The sequence below is a fragment of the Perna viridis genome, chromosome 9 (genome assembly GCF_037379345.1).
Source record: "Perna viridis isolate PV_CMFRI_1.1 ecotype Kerala chromosome 9, ASM3737934v1, whole genome shotgun sequence".
Taxonomy (NCBI): domain Eukaryota; kingdom Metazoa; phylum Mollusca; class Bivalvia; order Mytilida; family Mytilidae; genus Perna; species Perna viridis.
In genome coordinates, this window is record NC_142453.1 from 27,925,240 (window position 1) to 27,945,746 (window position 20,507).

Consider the following 20,507-nt stretch of genomic DNA (forward strand, 5'->3'; position numbering starts at 1 on the left):
AAAAAGTTGTTATTAAATGAAAACTTATGAATATTTATTGATTAAAACTTGTGAAATATGAAGTTTTAGTCAACCGAAATTAAATTATCCAAAAAATAGAGTGAATAAAGCTGAAATTCAAGTTTTTTCGTACTCAAAATTGGTATTCGAAATGTATATCATATTTTCCACGTGGAGACGACTCGGAAAAGTCTTATTATCTTAACTTCAAGTAATCCGAGCATCCCAAAAAACTGCTGCAAAAGCTAGATCATTTATTCATACAGCTTTATACACCAAAACATAATGAAAATACGGTTATTTAGAATATTTTATTCTTTTGTTCATTGTGTAACTATTCACCCGCTCTTTGGTATGTGTACAAAATGGCTGCTACGATGTCACATTGCAAAAGTCCTAAATTCGAGTATAAAACTTTCCAACCTACCAATATGCGCCCAGCTTCTGAAGGGTCAGTCATGGTCGTAAGTGCTCATTAAGTTTGGGGGAAGATATATATCCAAAAGTTAGAAAAACGGGGGAGCCTTTTCACTAAGCGATCACCGGAGACAAAGTAGTGACGTCACGGTGAATTAAAAATAAAAACATTAACCACGTGACAGGTGCCCGTAAGGTCAACTTCTTTTTGACCAATCAACGATTAGCTCGTCAGCTCTGGTTTGTCTAAAACCAAAGTTTCTACTTTGAGCTTGGTTCTCAAATACTACGTATTCGTAGTTTTTTTTTTCATCTCAACCCTATTTCTGTCACATAACTATCATATATATATGATATTATAGGGCCTCAGAAAAAAATTGTCGGAAAATTGTTTGTGTTAAATCACGAAAAAACACTCACTTCGTAATCCTCACCGGTGAACCTGGCATGAATTTTTTTGTTGGGGTCCCCCTTACCTAAAACTCTGGACCCGCCACTGGTTTTCTTTTGGCTCGGGTTGTTTCTGGGTTTTGTGTGGCTTGTGGCGTGCCATGGTTTCCGCGGACGACCTTGCGATTGGAGCGAGTCAACAGAGGCGGATCCAAAGTTTTAGATTATGTAGCGCACAGTTAAAATTTCGCGGAGCCGAGCGAGGCGAAAATTTTTCTGGGTTAAATTTTTGAAATATTCTTCTAGAGTGGGTGCAATCTAGATATCTTTTGTGGTAAAATTAGCGATAAAATAAAGTTTCAAACTACAACCGCATATATCTACCTCTGACAACCCATGCTTTGAAAATTTTAGGGTAGAAGGGGACTCGGATCTTTTTGGTTTGAGTTTTGAGTGTTTTGAGTGTTTTGGTTTTATGGTTTTTTTTTCACAGTGGCCAGATTTTGAAGGGGGAGTTGTGATCATGACAAAGTACTTAAGCCCCGCCGCATTGTTTGCGCCTGTCTCAATCAGGAATTTCCTGCATCTGTACATCTTGTTTCGTTTTCGCTTTAGTTTATTATGTTACTTGGTGTATGGGGCAACTCTTTCGCTGTGCCTGTGTGTGTGGTGATGTTTTTGGGCCGGCTGCAGCCTGCCCTAACTGAGGTATCAAAATTTCCTTATCGTTTATTGAGAACCAAAGGTGGCCTTCGGCAGATCATGCAATCAAGTACAATTTAATACAATGATATTTTTAAATGATATTCATCCCCACCCCACAATGGAACAAGAATTATCCACAGTAGTCACAGCATTAGATCCACCAGGACAGTGATTTGTACGGCACATTGACATATGATACTAATAAGCTAGTTATTTAGCATGGTTGTTTTAAAAGTAAATAGAACATACACGTTTTGTTGTAGCTAGGTACCAGATATATTTTTCTCTGGAGCTACAATTTAAAAGATCGGGTCCTATGAAGATAAATTTTGTAAAGAAGGGCCCCGTACCAAATTTATTTTGGACAACCATGCAAGTGAAAATGAATTTCATCCTCAACGCCATCTTTACATAATTTACATATACGCTTCTCCACTCGGGTATTTTTATGTCTACCGGTTTTAATTTCTAATGAATGTAACCCAATTTTAAATTCACATAAAACTTTTCTATAGACGTTTGTACTCTTATTAAGATGTGGTTGGAATTTGAAACAGTTCTTATAAAGTTTGTACGTAACTTGTTTTTGTGGTTGACATCTTTTCTAGAGTCATTAAATTATTTATTTTCCCAAGTATTAGAGTTACTCCTACAACGTAAGAGGCTGGAATTCCGTTCCTCCATACCCCAACCTCTTACTTCCGAGCGACATATTGCATAACGCTCGTTCCGCCGTTGTTTGAAATCGGCAGAATTATAGTTCACTATTTGCCATTTAAAACGCTTAACATAGTTTCCTTATCATAACACAGCAGAAGGTGACTAAACATAGGAAAAACAAATGAGAAAATCCAGCAATCCTGGAAATCATTTGTAAAAGCAGTTAAAATGAACTTCTTATTGGGTTGTTAGCTTTTTGAGTGTGTAAATTGGCGGTGGCTTTCGACATGTCAGATGCTAGAGGTTAGGGTGGCACCAAGTCAGAAAATAGCTTGCCAGACAACCTCTAGCAGCGACTGGAGTAGTATTAGAGTATATTGCTGTCATTTTTTCATTATGACTTTTTTATTTTAGTTTCTTGTTTAAGGCTACACTTGGCGATATATGAGGGGATGGACATGGGGGTACTTCGAAATTCATCCCACTTCCTTCTTTAGTCTTTTTAGTCTGTTCCAATATTTTATCATAAGTTTAATCATACTAAAAATAGCAGAAATCTACCAATCTCAACCATTCAGGCAGCAATCGTAACAAAAATATATTATTTCCTTAATACTTTAATAGTATAGGCTAGCCATTTCAATTTACAAATAAAATATCCTTTTTTTAATTTTGGCATGCGTATCTTTCTATTATTCGTCCAATAGTCTGCGCCCATTCTTCCACGGTGATAGGTCACGGCACTGACTCAAAACCCGGCGATGCAGAATATAACAAAAATAATGAAAAATCTAGTAATACGTTCAACATCACCAAATGATGAGGGTTAATTTTTTCAATTAATATTTCGGATAACCGATCGATATCCTTCGCCAGCGTTACTGTAATGAGATCATGTGTAACTCCGGGCGATCTTCAATTAACTAACTTTCACAAAGTTCAAGATCAATCACGAAATCGATTCCAAAGCTGACCCGGGTGCTGAACGAGAGTCAAAGACATGATTATGGAAACATTCTCAACAGAAAAGGAATTAGATAAAAAAAAATAATATATTCTTAAACAGTTTTTGTAATGATATATGATATCATATGTTGTGATATACAGCAATTTACCGGAATTACTTGAAAACCAACATTAAAAGTAAGAGATTGATTCAATTAGAAATTCTTATAAAATGTAAGAGATTCAATAAAGTCAAAAGAGTAAATGAAAAAGAGTATAGTTGGTTTCATCAATTTCTCTGATAGTAAATCTACTAATTGCTGAGGAAGACCCCAATTTTTACCGTTATTTCATCAATATATCTTATTGTGTAACTGATAAACTTAATCCGATTAAGTAAAGTAACATCAGATATCGAAACAGGATCGAGTCTGCATGCATGGTGCAATTGATTGGGTGCTAGTTCTATTCAGAACAGATGGTAATGGACTGGACAAGCCACGTTTTGTCGCTTTCAGACGAAAGTTTAGATAAAATGCAGTATTATTACAGGTATATATATATATATATATATATGACATATATTTTAAATCATTGTTCGTAAAAAGTGCAAAAATAACAATAAAATAATAATAATAATAATGAAAGCTGTCATTTGTCACCTACCGTGACTTTTTCGTTATGGTCATAAGACTGCTTATACAATAGGCTATAGACCATCTAAGCGCCGATCGACATTTTGCTGAAAAAAAACCTGTTATTTTAAGTGCCGTTAATTATTCGTACAACTAAAGACGTAAAGATATACTGATCTACAATTATTTTTTCTCTGTGTATTGGGACAATAATTCTAATAGTTGACGTGTATACGTAGGTACATCATAGACTTGTGTAACTTAATTGCAGGTCTATGATAGTCGGGTTTATAATTTGTAATTTAATTTTTATAGTTTGTATTTATGGTTTATATGATGTAATATGTGACTAATTAAACAACTTCCTATTCTCTGTACTATATACGCACATTTGCTTCAAAGACTCTGCTTTTTGTTGTACTGAGTTAACGATTGACACGACAGTGTGCCTCTACTTATTTTAAGATATAAAAAAAAACTTTTTTTGGAATCAATATTGGACTTGGCGATAGCAATACTAGTATACACTTTGAAAATACATCACTATAAACTATCTTAATCCATATGTAATTTAAAATCCCTGCTTAGACCTTTCAAATGCCCAGATCAAGGAATGTTTTAAAGAAAGAACATTGAACATTATATTTAGGTCACGAATGTTAATGGTACGAGATGGGGACAGCATCTCAATAGCTTAGCACACTCTTTGGATCGAACGAAAATACAGATTTTTCTTCCAAAACGAACACAAATATTTTTTAATATTGATATTTGAATCGCAAAACGTTTTACATAATTTATTTAAATATTTCATCAATTTATTATTTACCTTTTTTTAAAGTAACTTTAGTGTTTTATTGTCTTGAAAATAAATCTAATTTGGACACAATTGCCGTTCTGTAATTTATTATTACCGAAAAATCGATCATCGTCAATGTGTAATCTGAGACAGCTGATTGAATTGTCCTTTGACTGATTTTGATCTAATGCCATTTAAATATACAGCCATATGCAAATTAACCAAAACAAGACGTCTTATGAAGACTGGTTGGCACAAAGTTACGTTCGACAGATGAGTGGAAACCAACATAATCGCCAGGCGGTGACCTGGAGGAAACTGTACCTTAGCAGAGCCAAACTAAAAGCATCAAGCTCAACTTCAGCTCTTCTCTCCGGCTTTGCTATGGTAAGAATATGGTTTCAATTATATGAAATTTATTGTCAAAGTAGTTCAAAATGTATATTGATTGTTCAAGTAGGTGTGAAATAAAGTCCCTGTGTTGGCCTATGAGTCAGATGTACATGTACATGTAATACCTTAAATGTGGGCACTGGTCATTCTAGTTCAAGCAGTTGATCTTGTGAAGCACAGAGCTTGAACTATTTCTTCTTAATGTAAGGGAAGCTCCTTCTAATAGTATATTCATATTTTAGAGCTATGATGAAATTTCAAGCTCCTTTGTCATGTAAGACTCCATCATAATAAGTTTCCTTATTATGTCCAAGCTAGTCAGTGATTTTATTAAATGAGGCAGGTTAAACTTTTAAGAGGTTGAAGTTATAAACCAGAGATACCTATACAAAAGAAGCCAAATTTTAGGAATGAAAGAAAGTAATTTAATAATATTAGAAATTGCAGTTTGGTTTTTATTTTTTTTTAAGATCCAAAACAATTCCTGAACTAAACAAACCTAAAGAGGGTTCAAATATGTAGTAACATTGCTACTGAAACATATTTCTATACCTCTTTTACTGCTACATATGAGCTGATAGAACTGAGCTTCGCTAACAGTTGTGCTCTGGCATAGCACCAAAAAGGTTCCATGACTCTCATGGGAGGAAACATAAATGTACAAACATGTAACTTGTCTCCAGCCGGTATCATAGTCATACTGATTAGGTTTTGAAGCGACACAAAGATAAACTTCATTTATTTTAAAACACTTAAAAAAGATGATAATTGGTAAATTTCCACATATATTTTAAATTTGAAATTAAAGTTGTTTTTATTGTACATGTGCATGTATATATATACATGTACATATATACAATATACAAAATGAATGTACACAACTTTTGACAAATGTACTATGTATTGATTGATTGTTTTGTTTCAGAATAATAAAATTTAATCATGTGTTTCTCCTATTGATATCATACAAATTTCCAACAAATTATTTTTCAAAAAACCTGTCAGAGGTAGTAGAAAATTTGCATTAGCCACACTGTTATGTATCTGTATAAATAAAGGCTATGAAAAATGCAGCGTCTAATGTTTAATGCAACTAATTATCTATAGGCCATCCTCAAATTTTAATTAGCCACCTTCAAGCTCATCTAGCAATTGGCTATGTGGCTACTTTCTACTGCTAACACAGAAAAAAGATAAACACTCTATGTTGAGTTCAACCAATACTATGTATGTACCATATAGGGATGAAACCCTTATAATGTACATAATGTTATGATTGTTTATGAATACTAGAGCTGTAAAAAGAAATGTAAAATAAAAACAAAATCCGAACTGACAACTACAATACACATACAAAGATAAACACAGGGCCTAATCCACAAGTGGCCTAATCTAGAGGGAGAAATGAGCAAAAACTTCTTGTTCATGTTCATATCTCCCATTTGTCTTTGACAGGGAGAAGTTATTATAATAGATTACATTGACAAAAATGTCAATATTGTTGTTTTTCAAACAGAAACTAAAACTTCCCCTTGTCATCGATATCTACATATGTACATTGGATATATTTAGATTAGACCTTGATAGACCTTGCAATGAACAATGTGTGTATGTACATGTAGTTTACTTCTTGTTGGTATGAAATTGCACTGGTTTTTAAAAAAAGTTGAAATTACAAATGTACCCCCCCTGTATGTCATTTGAAAGCTTTATAAAAATGTTTGTACATGTACATTGAAGATATAATGTATACATACACTAATGTCCATCTGCCCACACATTTTATACCATAATAAAGAACTGTTAACAATATTTAATATGATAGAACACATTTTGATGGGTTTTTCTTTATTTTCCGTATTGTTTTTGATTTTTTAGTTATTGGAACTTAAAGCGTCAACTAAAACAAAATGGATAGCTGAATTTATTGCAGCTCTCTTTGGTATTAAGGCCAATCAAATATACTTTATATCAAAAACTGCATTATACCCCTTTGCATGTGACAAATTCATTTCCAGAAAGTATTGAAAGTATGTACCTTATAATCCAATAATACTTGGCTTGCACTTAATCATTTTATTAACAGCTCAGTGATAATATTTGCCTCAAATTACCTCAAAATAGGTCTATTTCCCCTAATGGAAGTTACCCAATTTATACAAAAAATGGTTAAAAAATATCTCAAATAAGATAATCTTCTTCCCAATTGGTAGTCAAACGGTAGGATGTGGTGTTTCTGTTCAAAATTGCATTGTGTAAATGATGTTGTTTTTATTTACATCCTCTATAAAATTTTTCGTTTAATGTACAAATTTTTAAGGTTTTGTAAGGTTATTTCTAATTTCCCAACTTAACAAAATGACGAATATTTTCCCAATGAAAAGGGATGAGGTTTTGAAAAAGGCAATTGATATCACTGTTTTTTGTAATTTAAACCACTTTTACACAATAAATTATTTTGGTTTACTATTTTTATTCTGTAATACTGCCATTATTGTTTTATAACTTTGAGTACATTTTGTAGCTTGTACTTGTCGATGTACAAGTACAAATATGTTGTCACTTAATCCGATTATCTTTTTCCTGTGGTACTTTTTTCAATTTCAATATTGGGGAGGTAGATAAGAGTGTACTAAGTAGACAGTTGTTTTTGTTGGGGTCAATTTATGGCTGAAGTCAATGTTTACTACTTTAAAAACTGAAAAAGGAAGAGAATGGCTTCTTTTTAAATGAAGTCATTATGGAAATGTTAAAGTACATTTGTATATCCACTAAGGCAAAATAAAATCATACCTTGGTTTCCTGTTACCTGACTGACTCATGCCCTGACCCCCCAACTGACTTATTTTCAAGTTAACAAACAACAAAAAAGACCACCTAACGACCCAACATTTTACAGATATTAGTCAATTTTCAGTTTCCATAAAGTCCGGATGGTTTATAAGATGCTTTTGAAATAGAAATTTGGGGAAAAAATAAGAAAATAAAATAAAATCCTGACCTATCAACCCTTGTTTTATGGAAACAGCTATAATTTTATTTGCCCTAATACTAAGCATGGTAGAAAGTATCTTGTAGTTGTAAGGATTAGAAGTACTTGTGCCTATGCACCAAAAAATAGTCTTAGATCATTCTTTGGAATGTTAGGTCATGTGACACTTCAATGTGTTATGTTGTATACATCAAAACTTAATATCAAAACAAAACCCTGAATATGCTAAAAACCTTTCCATACCAAAGTCATTCCCTAAATATGCCAAAAACCTTTCTATACCAAGGTCATTCCCTGAATATGCCAAAAACCTATCCATACAAAGGTCATTCCCTGAATATGCCAAAAATCTTTCCATACCAAGGACCTTTCGAAACATAACCCCGAATATGCAAAAAACCTTTTCATACCAGGGACCTATCGAAAAAAACCCTGAATATGCCAAAAACCTTTCCATATACCAAGGTCGTTCCCTGATTATGCAAAAAACCTTTTCATACCAAGGTCATTCTTAAGGCCCATTTTGAATCTGTATAAATGTAACACTTGCCAATTCATAACAAATCCACCAGTTTAAATGGGGGTTTGATTTAGGCAGTTTTCAGTGTACAACATAGACCAATATGAAAGTGATTTGTAATGAATAATTCTTCCTTTTCTGAAATCAGAATGATACTTTGACATGAATTTAATTTGCTTAAATAGCACATGTCAGAAGTAATAAAGCTGTTAATATCTGTACACATTAAAACTGTTTTAATTAAATCTACAGTTATTCTTTGGGCACCATGCACACAGGCTTATGAATGAAAGAATGCAATAAAATGGTCCCCTTTTGGAGACCATATAAAGTTGTCATAGGTGACTTGCTACACTGCTATTTCATCATATTATAACAAGCTTTTGTGGTCATTTATTTATTTAAAATGTACTGGTTAGTCATGTGATAAATCTACAGGTTCATGTACATGTATGTACAATCTAAGCCAAAACTGTTTCAGCTTCTTGCCAGGAATATGCTTTCAACACATTTGATATATGTAAGGCCCCCCAAAAATACTGGTAATATGTGTTCTTCTTGTTGCACCTTTGAAAAAATAGTGTAGGTACATTTACATGTTCATGTAGGAAGGGATTTTAAAAAATTACAATTTTTTTTTACATGGAGTCAATTGGAGAAATATTCTGACTTTAACAGTACTTATTGACAAATAACAAAAAAATCTTTAACTTTAAGGTACCCTATTTTTAGCTGAAAAAAGGGTGGGTAGGGCAATAGGAAATACACATTTTATTTGGCATATTTTTCAAGTATTAGAAAATAAAATTCTGCTGTACATCTTGTAGCCTTATACATCAAACTCCACTATGGCATAGGGCTATTAATGGCTTAAGGTCAGTGTATTTCTGGAGTCAACATGCATTCCATGATCATCTGTAAAGTACACATAAACATGTACTGTATCGGTGTGTATGTACCTGTTTGCTGTCAGTGGTCTAGCTTGCATGTACATGTATGCTCAGATCCTTAAGCATTTACATCATTTTAACAAAAAAGAAACAAAACAAATCTAAAAGATTGTTGTTGTTAATCTAAGCATCCACTTTGATTAGTACCTGGCTATACCACTTCGATTAGTACCTGGCTATACCACTTTGATTAGTACCTGGCTATACCACTTCGATCAGTACCTGGCAATGCCACTTGTGGTGAATGTCAACTTTTGACATATTTGTAGAAATTTTTAATGTACAATGATAACTGTGTAAGTTTTCATCTAATTTTTACAAAATTTATACCATAACATATCATAGATGTAAATAATGCAAGAGTCATGTATGTTCTAAGTAAAACCCTTGCAAGGGGAGATAATCTACAAAAATGTAGCAACATTTTACATGTGAAGAATTTAAGGCCTTAATGAGCTTTATCTAGTGTGTAAATGAATCCTTCACATCTTCCATGGCTACTTGTAAATCCATATATGATGATATAGAACACTTCAAATAGTGAACAGAATAAAAAGATCAAAGGTACAGAAACTCCTTGTAATCATAAATAACTCATTGAAATGTAATAAGTTTGATGATGACACTTGTTGTGCAATATTATATCCTTTGAAATATTTTATTCATCTCCTAACTGAAACAAATCAGTTAAATTTAAATATATAAAGAGGTCAATTAGTCACTGCTTTTATCACATACATGTAGAAAAATAATCTGTTAATGATTATAACTGAAGTGGGCATTAAATTAATTTGCTGGCAAATGACTAAAATGTTAGACACTGACTTCCAATACGTATTGTTATTTCATATATAAGAGCTGGGTGTTTACCCCAATCTCTGCTACTGCATGTAGTTAGCTGTGGTTGTTTTAACAACTTGTATTGTGTATGTATGATGTGCCACTACATGTGAACAACTTTTGTGGGGCCAAACATTTTCACATCATAAAATTTGTAGTAAGTCTTGAAGTTTTGGAGTTTTTTACATGCTCCCAAGTCAGAGTTTTGGGTTTGAGGGAGTGAAGGTGGACTCTTGACCCTGACTAAAGGAGGTAGGGATTGTTGATGTTCTGAGTTTGTCTAAGACTATTTGTGATTTTTGGACCCTATTTCAAGTTGTTCCAAACTGGGGTCTTAATTTAACTGTTTAATAAATAAAATACTTAGGAAACTTTCATTTACTTTGTTACTTTGAATTGTTATTGGCTCTGTCTTCATATTTTTCCACATCCATGTCCAAAATTAGGCATTGTTGGATTTCAGCTGAAAATAAATTAGTTGAGTTTCTGTGTAAATCTGAATCTTAATCTGTGTTTGTGTGTGTTAATATTTGATTTTCATTTTGAACGTAATGATTTAATTTTTTTTTCATTTTCTTTTTAAAGTTTTATGACTTCATCATCCTAAGCTGTGTCATTATTCATTTAGAGATAAATCAAGCATAAAGGTAGGCTCCATACTAGTTCCAATTGTTTATGGTTCAACATCTGCAGTTGTATCAAGCTGCACCCCATGAAACATTTTATGAATGCCAGACTAATCAGCTAGCCTGCTTACTGTTGATTATGTATAGTCATGTAATGTAGGTCTACACTGATTAACTGCCTGGGGGTTAAACATAATGTAATATGCTACTTTGAAGTATTTAATCACATTGATAGATCACGTAATAAGTAGTGATTTTCAAGCTTTTAATGAATGTGATTATCATCAATGATGGATCATAATTCAGATTTTCATAAATGGAAGGAAGGGTAAATGTCAGTTGAGATGAGCAAAGGAATGCATAAAATTTTGGAATAATGTAGAGATGTGATAATTTCATTTAAAATTGATCTTTTTTCAAATCTTATTGTAAACAGAAAGAAGTGTACTAAGTTCAAAGTATTTTATTATACCAATCATAGGCCTTCAGCCCCCCCTTTTTATCTGCCGAATCAACCTTCCAGCGACTTATATTATTTCACTGACCTGTGTACATTATGAGGTTAAGTTAAATGACCTTTAAAAAACCTTACTGTAATTTCCATGTTGTAAAGATAAATAAACAATATTTGCTAATGGCTATAATAGTTTTTTGTCAATATTTTCTTTACGTTTTCTCCTTCATTGCATTGAAATTTTCTACCAGATAGCTCCATTTCAGCGTGTGATTTTTATTCAAATTCACATGTATCTTTCCCTGATTTATGACAATGTGAACCAGATTTAATATGATGATAAGTGAAGATAGTAAGGTTTATGCATGTTGTATCTAAATTACGGCTGATAAAAACTTCATAAAATTTATAAGAGTGCAGTATGTATGAATATATTTATAAGTTTTACCTGAGGGGAGACAAATGTTCGTAGGTCAATTCTAGAATTTATTATTGACTTGAGGACATTTTTACATGGATATTTACCATCAACATTTTGCTAGTGTTCGAATTGGGACATAATTGGCTACCATTTATGGACAGGTGTCTGTTATTTTGTGAAATTACCATTTCTGCCAGTAATTAAATCGGCTTGTCTTTACAAGGGATCAATTTATTCCATGTGGACTTACAAATGTCGGAGAAAAATATTAATGTACTGTTAGTCTAATCCCTGATTAACACACATTTTGTAACTCGCACAAGATTTTAAATGTGGTTTTTTGGACAATAATTGTTTATTTTTGTTCCTGTACTTGGGAATCTTATTGAAATAAACTCTTAGCAAAGAGAGTGATTCATTGTGAATATCTAACATATATAATAACATGTACAGTGATTCTCTATAGATTGGAGAATTAGTTATTAATCATTATAAATCCTGGCATTTATTACTTCTGAATTAGAAATATGGAGACTTTTTGTCCCTGATTGAAAAACGTCATCAGCTGTTTGAGTGATAAATTTATGAATCAGTTTTGGAAATCACATGGGGATAACAAGTGCTATTTACAGATAACCTTGCAGTTCAGTAGTATTTAGGATGTCCTAAGGAAGGTGGTACTTATGATAGTGTGAAAAAATTAAAGAAATTTGGGAGAATCTTGGAAAGTTTTATAATCTGAACTGATATGAAATTTTAATAGAAAAATGTAGAATGTGGAAGTTGTTGTGTATTAGAATTTGCATTTTTGCCTGAGGAAATTATTATATCTGGATTGTGATATTAAAAGGATCTAGATTGGATATTGATTCTTGTGACAAATGGACAACACTGTCATGTTTTAAAAGTAAAGGAATTGTGATACAAAATATTCTAGTCAGATTGACAAAATATCAATTTTCCTAATGGGTAGAAGTGCCAATATGAAAGAAACCAAAATATGGCTATATTTACATCACAGCAAAGCTAGGTTAAAGGCCTCTAGTAGTACCTCTTCACTGCTAGCAGGATTTGCATTGGTAAGTGTATAATGATATGAGAAGGGACAACTGTTCTACAAGATATTTTTATGGGGGATGAGAAGAGGTTTTAATATTTGAAAAGTAGACCAAATTATAATCATCTTAGCAATCTTGGTTTACTCTCAATCTATCCTGCATTTTCTGCATGTTTTGGATACCAGTATATTATTTCCATGCCTACCTACAAGCAGGAGCTCAAAGTTTCTTTTAAGAGTGGAAAGTCTTGGTCTTCCAAGATTTAATTCAATTGTCCACTTGAGGAAACTCAAGTCCACAATGAAGTGTGAATTAAAGGGGTTGAAGGCTCAGGACCCACATCAATGAAATTTCAAAAGTCCTATCTGTAGATCAGCAGTTAAAGGTCCAGTAACTTAGACCTTCTTTCATTGTCTCCATTACATGTATCCGGACATTATTTAGGTCTTTACTGATGTCTTGAAGTAGAACTGTCTGTGGCATAAATTTAGCTAGCTAACTCTTCATTGAAATGATTTAAAATTTAATATGCACTCTACGATCATAGGTTGTATTCTATGAACATTTCATGTTTTCTAGACATTTTTGTTTGTATTTTGGAGGTGGTTGGGAAATTATGTCATGTAGACACATTTTTCACTGCTTTTTTTTGTTGTTGTCTGGATGCTCAATGGTGCTAAATCATTGTGCATACATGATTAGAAAATACCTTTCAGAGAAAGCTTAAAGGTAATTTGCTGTCCTTTCATACAAGTCCCAATGCTTAGCGGAAATTTACCATCTTTTCATGTTAAGTCCCCAGAGAAAATATGTAGGGAATACATTATAGTTTATTGCTACAGAATACTAATGAAAAAGCATTAGGTTAGTTTTATAGCAAAGGTTGTGTCATTTTAAACCAAATTTCATTTTGTAATACATTATATCACAATTTGACACACTTAGTATTTTGAGACACTAAGCTGTAATAAATAAATATAAAGCTCTATTCAGACTTATTTTATTTTATGTAACTTGATACTGCTACATTAAGTCCAAATATATCAAATTATGGGAGAGTTAAACAATAAGTGCATTAGTGTGTAGATACAAAAAAAAAAGAAATAAGATATGGAATAAATTAACTTTGAATTATGTAAGGTTTATAGATCAAAGATAATTTAGGAAGATTGCAAGAAAATCTTTGTAGGCTCTAGTCTATGGTGAAAATATTGCTTGGGTCCTCTGTTGGACCTTTTAACCTTCTTACACTGCACGTTAAATGCTCTTTCATGGTTGGCTCATGATAACTGACGTAGGAGGTTCAGTGAATAGGATTTATCACCCTTGAAGGTTCTACACATATGAACGAGTTTCTCAAAATGACCTTTATTTGAACCTGTGCTGGAACAAAACTTGTAGAGAGGAGCTTGAATTACTGTAAATACATGTACAATTTCATGGTTTTTTCCAGTGAAATTCCTTAAATTACTGTAAATACATGTACAATTGCATGGCTTTCCCTGGTGAAACTTCTTTAATTACTGTAAATACATGTATAATTTCATGGCTTTTCTTAGTGAAACTTCTTTAATTACTGTAAATACATGTATAATTTCATGACTTTCCCTGGTGAAACTTCTTTAATTACTGTAAATACATGTATAATTTCATGGCTTTCCCTGGTGAAACTTCTTTAATTACTGTAAATACATGTATAATTGCATGACTTTCCCTGGTGAAACTTCTTTAATTACTGTAAATACATGTATAATTGCATGACTTTCCCTGGTGAAACTTCTTTAATTACTGTAAATACATGTATAATTTCATGACTTTCCCTAGAGGAACTCTCTTAATTGCTGTAAATACATGTACAATTTCTTGGCTTAATTTCCCTTGCAAAAGGACTACTGCTTTCCCAAGTGAAATCTTAACCTGCCTTGATTTGATGTTAAATAAAATCTGTCAATTTCAAATCTTCACTTTAATCCTTATATCTATGTAAAAAAATATTTGCCATTTATCTGATAAGAGTTTGTACTAGACATGTTGTATAGATCTGTACTGTACATGCATCCAATTTAGAAATATCATATTGCTGATTTACTGTGACTTGTTGATCATATTTATACATACATGTGTAAACAATTGCATAGCCTTCAGGTGTGAAACATGTTTTAATTGAACCCTGAATAAACCTAAAACCTGTCTATTCAGTCACTTCATATCAATGTCAAGAAACTGTGTGAACAAAATTCCTGCTTTAAATGAACAAATCCTGTTGTCTGTTGATATAGTAAAACCTAGCCAAACTGAACCCACTTCTAAATTTAAAACAGTTTGGTAAAGACAGGTGTTTGGTTAATCAGGGTTCAAAATACATAAATTTAAACTAACATATTTGGAGCTAAAAAAGTGTCTGGTTTTTGGATTATCAAGGGTTTGTTACAGACAGGATTTTGGATTATCAAGGCTCTGTTTAGATAAGATTTTGGATTATCAAGGCTCTGTTTAGACAGGATTTTGGATTATCAAGAGCTCGATTTAGACAGGTTTTTTGATTTTCAAGGGCTTCATTTAGACAGGTTTTTGGATTATCAAAGGCTCCATTTGAAAGGTTTTTTGGATTATCAAGGGCTCCATTTAGACAGGTTTTTAGATTATCAAGGGTTTGGTTTAGACAGGTTTCACTGTAGTTTACATTTAGCAGGCTGTATTTCAGGCTCAGCCTGATAGGGGTTCAGTTCCTTTCAGACATCCAGACAGTATTGCTAAGTTAAAGATGTTTTCTTCTTCATATTTTTCAGGTTGCCCTTGTAGAAATTCAGATAGAAGAGGATGTATCTCCAACTCTGTTGATTGTGTTCAGTGTGTGTACAACACTCTTGGTTTCTGTACATCTGCTTGCCTTGATGATAAGTACATGTATTCTGCCTAATATTGAAGCTGTTAGTAATGTACACAATGTCAATGCAGTGAATGAATCTCCACACGAAAAAATGAATGTGTTGATCCAGATGGCGTGGGCATTTTCCACTGGCCTTGGGATATTACTCTTTTTAACTGAAATAGTGCTAATATGTTGGGTGAAATTTGATGTGAACAGGCTGAAAAATAACAAAGCTGCTGCGTGGGCATCGACAGGTGTGGTGATCCCTGTTGGTATGATTTTTGTGGTGTTCTCGTTCATATTTTATCGACAGCTGATTTCACACAAGGTGGAACAGAAAGCTAAAGACATTGAGGAACTCGCCAGACTTGCTAATGATATTGATAATCACAATAATGGAATCCAAATTGTTTAAGTGTCATGATATCTTTGTTTATTGTTTTATCATTGTAAAAAATTGTATATTTTTGTGATTATATTGTATATTTTTGTGATTGTATTGTATTTATTAATAATTGTCTTGCAATATTTTTCTCATTTTTGTGCTAAGTACAATTTGCTTTTAAACTGCTAATAGTGTTTTTGCTTTAACTGTTCTTGAGATTAAAAAAAAAATACTAACATTCCTATAAAAGAACATTTTCATTGTTCTGTTCTTTCATACATGTTTTTAGTTTGTACAAAGGCTGATGAGAATAAATAAACATGACAACTTTTAAGTGTAAAAAAATTGGTGAGAAGACAAAGATACATACATAGATGACCAAAAACTAGGCCCATTCATATATATACTTAGAGAAATGAAAAAATCCTGGTGTTTATTTATAAAATTTTAACTACAAATCGGTTTGATAATTATGTCTGCACTGGAATCTTCCTTTTATTTATCTTCTTTCACTTGTTTAGTTGTCTTCACATCAGTTATTCTGTGTTAAATTGCTTTAAAACTCTATCAAACCTGATGACGTAGGAAAATCAGTGCTGTTATTACCCTTTTAATGAGTCTTAGATAGTTTTACATTATTGATTCTAAAAAGTTCAGAGGATCTCCTTATACAATATTTTACCAGATCTGATTAATACACAAACATAATTGGACAATGATTGATTTCCTATGTTTGCATATCTATCAGTTGGTATTCACTATGAATTGCTATCAAGTTGTTTTTTTTATTTATCAAAGAAAGTCTTATCAAATAAAACTGTGTACATTATTAGTCTAATTAGATGATATTTTGGGACTTTCGTGTTTGTCATGTCATAATGTACATGACATAGGACACCTTAGGCTTTCCTTGGTCCTTACCAACAGAATATTTTTTTAAATCATATTTTATTTATCACTGAAAATATGCTGAAGTGTTGCCTTTTTTCACAGTAGTGCATGCAATATGCATGGCATTTAGGACACGATTCTAATAGACCCTGGCATTTAGAACTCACTAATTTTTGGTAGTCTATGGCATTTAAAACTCACCAATTAAATAGTTCCAGGCATTGAGAACTCACCAATTCTAATAGAACCTGGAACTTAGAACTCAGTAATTCTGGTAGTCATTGGCATTTAGAACTCAACAATCTTAATAGCTCTTGTTTTATACATACTTTTTATCAGAAATAGAAAAAAAAACATAATGCCATTAAAAAAATCTTGGAGATTGTTAATGTATTTTGTTGTATCATTGTTTAATGTATTGTTACTTTTGCATTGTTTTTCTTATCACAACATTTATGTTGATAGGGTCTGTTTAATTTTGAAGAGTTTGGTTTTTTTTTCACTCTGTATCATGCATTTGCATTAACATCTACACTGATACAGTTCACTGTCTTATAAGGCTTCTGCTACAAATCTGTTAATATTCTCAGATCACGACATCCACATTGAATATAATTTATATTGTCACCTGTTGAATGTCTGTATACCTACTCTTGGATAATCTTAGATAGACCAATTTTCATACACCCTTCTTTTCCATTGTTTTTTTGTGTAATTTCATGTATATACACAGGTGGTGCTAGTTTCTACTAATCTACAATCCATTGTTCTGAACTTGTGACAAGCTTTTGTCATTGTAAATGGTGTAAATATTTTATTTATTTATTTATCCTTGTCTACAATGTCATTATCTTTGACAAACTGACACATTGTGTTGGCTTGATTGTTTTAGGAAATGCTCATTGTTTTTATATGTTCATATGTACATTGTACTTGTTTTTAGCCATATAAGGCCAATGTGTGTTTAAGGCCAACAGAGACAATTTCTTTGTTCTAAGGTTCTCCATCATCTTTTTTCAATGCCATATCAGTTACACACTTCCCATGTATTTTTTCAAGTCTCATGAACAATATAAAAAGCATATCACACTTTTTCGAAGCAATTAGTATCCTTATAAAAAAAAAGGTCTGAAAACAAAGAAAATTACTTTGAATGGCCTGAGTGTGTTTTTCTTGAGTGCTTGTTATAGGCAGGGTATATTATTTTATCCATCAGAGAAATCTTCAAAAATGTGTCATTTCACAGGTTTTGATAGCAATGGTTTATTTTCAAAATACACATAGACATTATCAAGATTTGTCTTCATGAGACATTTAAAATTTTGAATTTTCCAACAATCCTTAGGCAACACAAATACTTTTTGTACTTTTGAAATTACTTCAATTCGTAGATTTTGTCAAAAAAGTTTGTATCAAAAATGTTTCATATTATGAATCTTCAGTTTCTACAAACCTAAGCAATATGATTCATTTCATTAATGAAATTTTGATACATGTATGTGTATGATGATTTTCTAGACAACTCAAGAATGTACTTTGAAACTGTTATCAAGATTTCATCCCCATGTGAGCACTAAGATTCACTCAAATAGGTTTAAAAATTAATGGATCTCCAATTTGAAATTATTGTTTTAAGATATAATCTTAAGTTACAAAAGTAAAAAGGTCAAAGATTGTTTACTTATCAATAATGGAAAGATTTATATTTGCCATATATCAGTGTAACTTTAGTTTTCTTTTGATGCATTCCAAGTTTGTGTATTTTCTGTTTAATATAATATATTTTATTGGTATCTTGTTTACATTTCATAAAAAGACAATGACTGACAGAAGGATTTTATGTTCATTTTTATCTCCAATTTGTTTTCTATAGATGACCAGTGATGTTAAATTTTAATAGTGCAAATTAAGTACATGTTATACCTATGGCTCTTGTAATATTGGGTAATCTAAATGTGGCAGATGTTTTGTAAAGTTAATGGTTTAAATTTATGGCTTCATGTTTGATGAAACTTAACAAGATCAACATCTATTCAATAGCCTACAAGATCAATTTAGAAATACCTTTTCGCTTGAGGAGGAAGACCTAGGGTAGGGACATAACTTTTGAAATCAGTGATATGTTTGCATCATATTCAATTTTGCCAAAGCCTATAAGGCTTTCATATGAAACAGAATGAAGTAAATCCAAGTTACTTTGATGCTTACATGAGATTGATGTAAAATGCTGAATACAAGCATTCCAGTGATTTGTAAGAGTTGTGTCCCTTACCTTAGGTCTACCTTCTTTTTAAGAGTTTCTCACTAAGACACTAACCCTGATTTCAGAGAGTCTGCTGGAGTTCAAATTAGTGATGGTGCGAGGTCCAGGACCCTCAATAACTGACCAAGGACATTTGAAATTTTATTTACCTGGGTTCTGGACCTTTGACCTTTTAAAAGAAACTCTGTTGAAGACCTCATTTTCCTCAGTTGAACCATTGAAACTTGAGATGGCCATTCCCTTCACTCTTAGAATTAAATGTAAACCCCTACTCTGTTTTGGGGTTCATTTGTATACCAAGACTGATGTAAATGAAAATTATGAATACAACTGTATACTGTTCATCTTATATCCTCTAACAAGAAACTTAGTTACATATGAAGATTATGGGATATATTGAATAGTTTTGCATCTTTAAAAAAAAATTTTATTCATTATTAAATGTTATGCTTAAAAAATTTGGTTTGAATTTTGTAACCAATCCTTATGAATCTTATTCCTTATGAACTGGAAATTCAAACCATATTAATTCTTTGGTATTGTATATTTAGTTAACTACAATGAAACATTGAAGCTATATCTTCCCAGACTGAACAATTTACCTGAGTAATGCAAGTTTTTTCAAGTTCAAAATTTAAGGAATTAAATCATAGAGACTCCAGAGAAATACTAAGTATCCATCCAGAATTAAGTCTGGTCAAGTTTCTATATTTTCTGTATTTAATAAGTTTAGGAAACAAAATCATGAATTGTGGACCCAAATAAGGATTTGATTTAAAAGATAGGCAGTTTTCAATCATGGAGAAGGAAATATAGTATCTTCCTCATGTACCACTTGAAAATTTAATCTTATTAAATTCAGGTAATCTCTTACAAGTACTTGTGTATTGAAATGTTTACAACATGAAAATCTTGTTGTTTATAAGTCACATCGTACTTGCTTTTCTCCATTATTTTTAAAGCACTGCATTAGTACTGTTATAGGGCTTGTAAGTCTTGTCACATGGCCTTGCAAATTCATGAGAATGGGTCCCAAATGCCCATTCATAAGCATTCTAAACTACTGCATCACATTGTTGTACCTGTAGGTAGCTAACTTAAGGAGGTAGACCTAGAGTAAGGGACATAACTCTTGAAATCAGTGATATGCTTGTATCATATTCAATTTCACCAAAGTCTTTCAAGCTTTCATTTGAAACAGAATGATTTCAGTACAAGTTATGTTGATGCTTATATGACAGATGTGAAATGCTGAATACAAACATTCCAATGACTTGTAAAAGTTGTGTCC

At 32.2% G+C, this 20,507-nt stretch overlaps 2 protein-coding genes across 3 annotated transcripts in view; one reads left to right on the forward strand and one right to left on the reverse strand.

The window, feature by feature from the left end:
• LOC148607604 (lysine-specific demethylase 2A-like) overlaps nt 1-586 on the reverse strand; it is a 39,363-nt gene extending 38,777 nt beyond the window's left edge. The window contains exon 1 of the mRNA XM_088544707.1: nt 428-586. Within this exon, the coding sequence (XP_088400833.1) occupies nt 428-460 (33 nt within the window). The 5' untranslated portion in view covers nt 461-586. The remainder of the gene's footprint in view (nt 1-427) is intronic.
• Nucleotides 587-4,648: 4,062 nt separating this feature from the next.
• On the forward strand, nt 4,649-18,782 carry LOC148607605 (calcium release-activated calcium channel protein 1-like). 2 transcript variants are annotated; one of them, XM_088544731.1, is made up of 2 exons: nt 4,649-4,938; nt 15,595-18,782. In XM_088544731.1, exons 1-2 carry the CDS (start codon nt 4,762-4,764, stop codon nt 16,090-16,092), a joined length of 675 nt encoding a protein of 224 aa, XP_088400857.1. In that variant the 5' UTR covers nt 4,649-4,761; the 3' UTR covers nt 16,093-18,782. The 2 variants fall into 2 exon arrangements, with proteins under 2 accessions (XP_088400857.1, XP_088400858.1); XM_088544732.1 differs by lacking the exon at nt 4,649-4,938 and adding an exon at nt 11,673-12,826.
• Nucleotides 18,783-20,507: the final 1,725 nt, after the last annotated feature.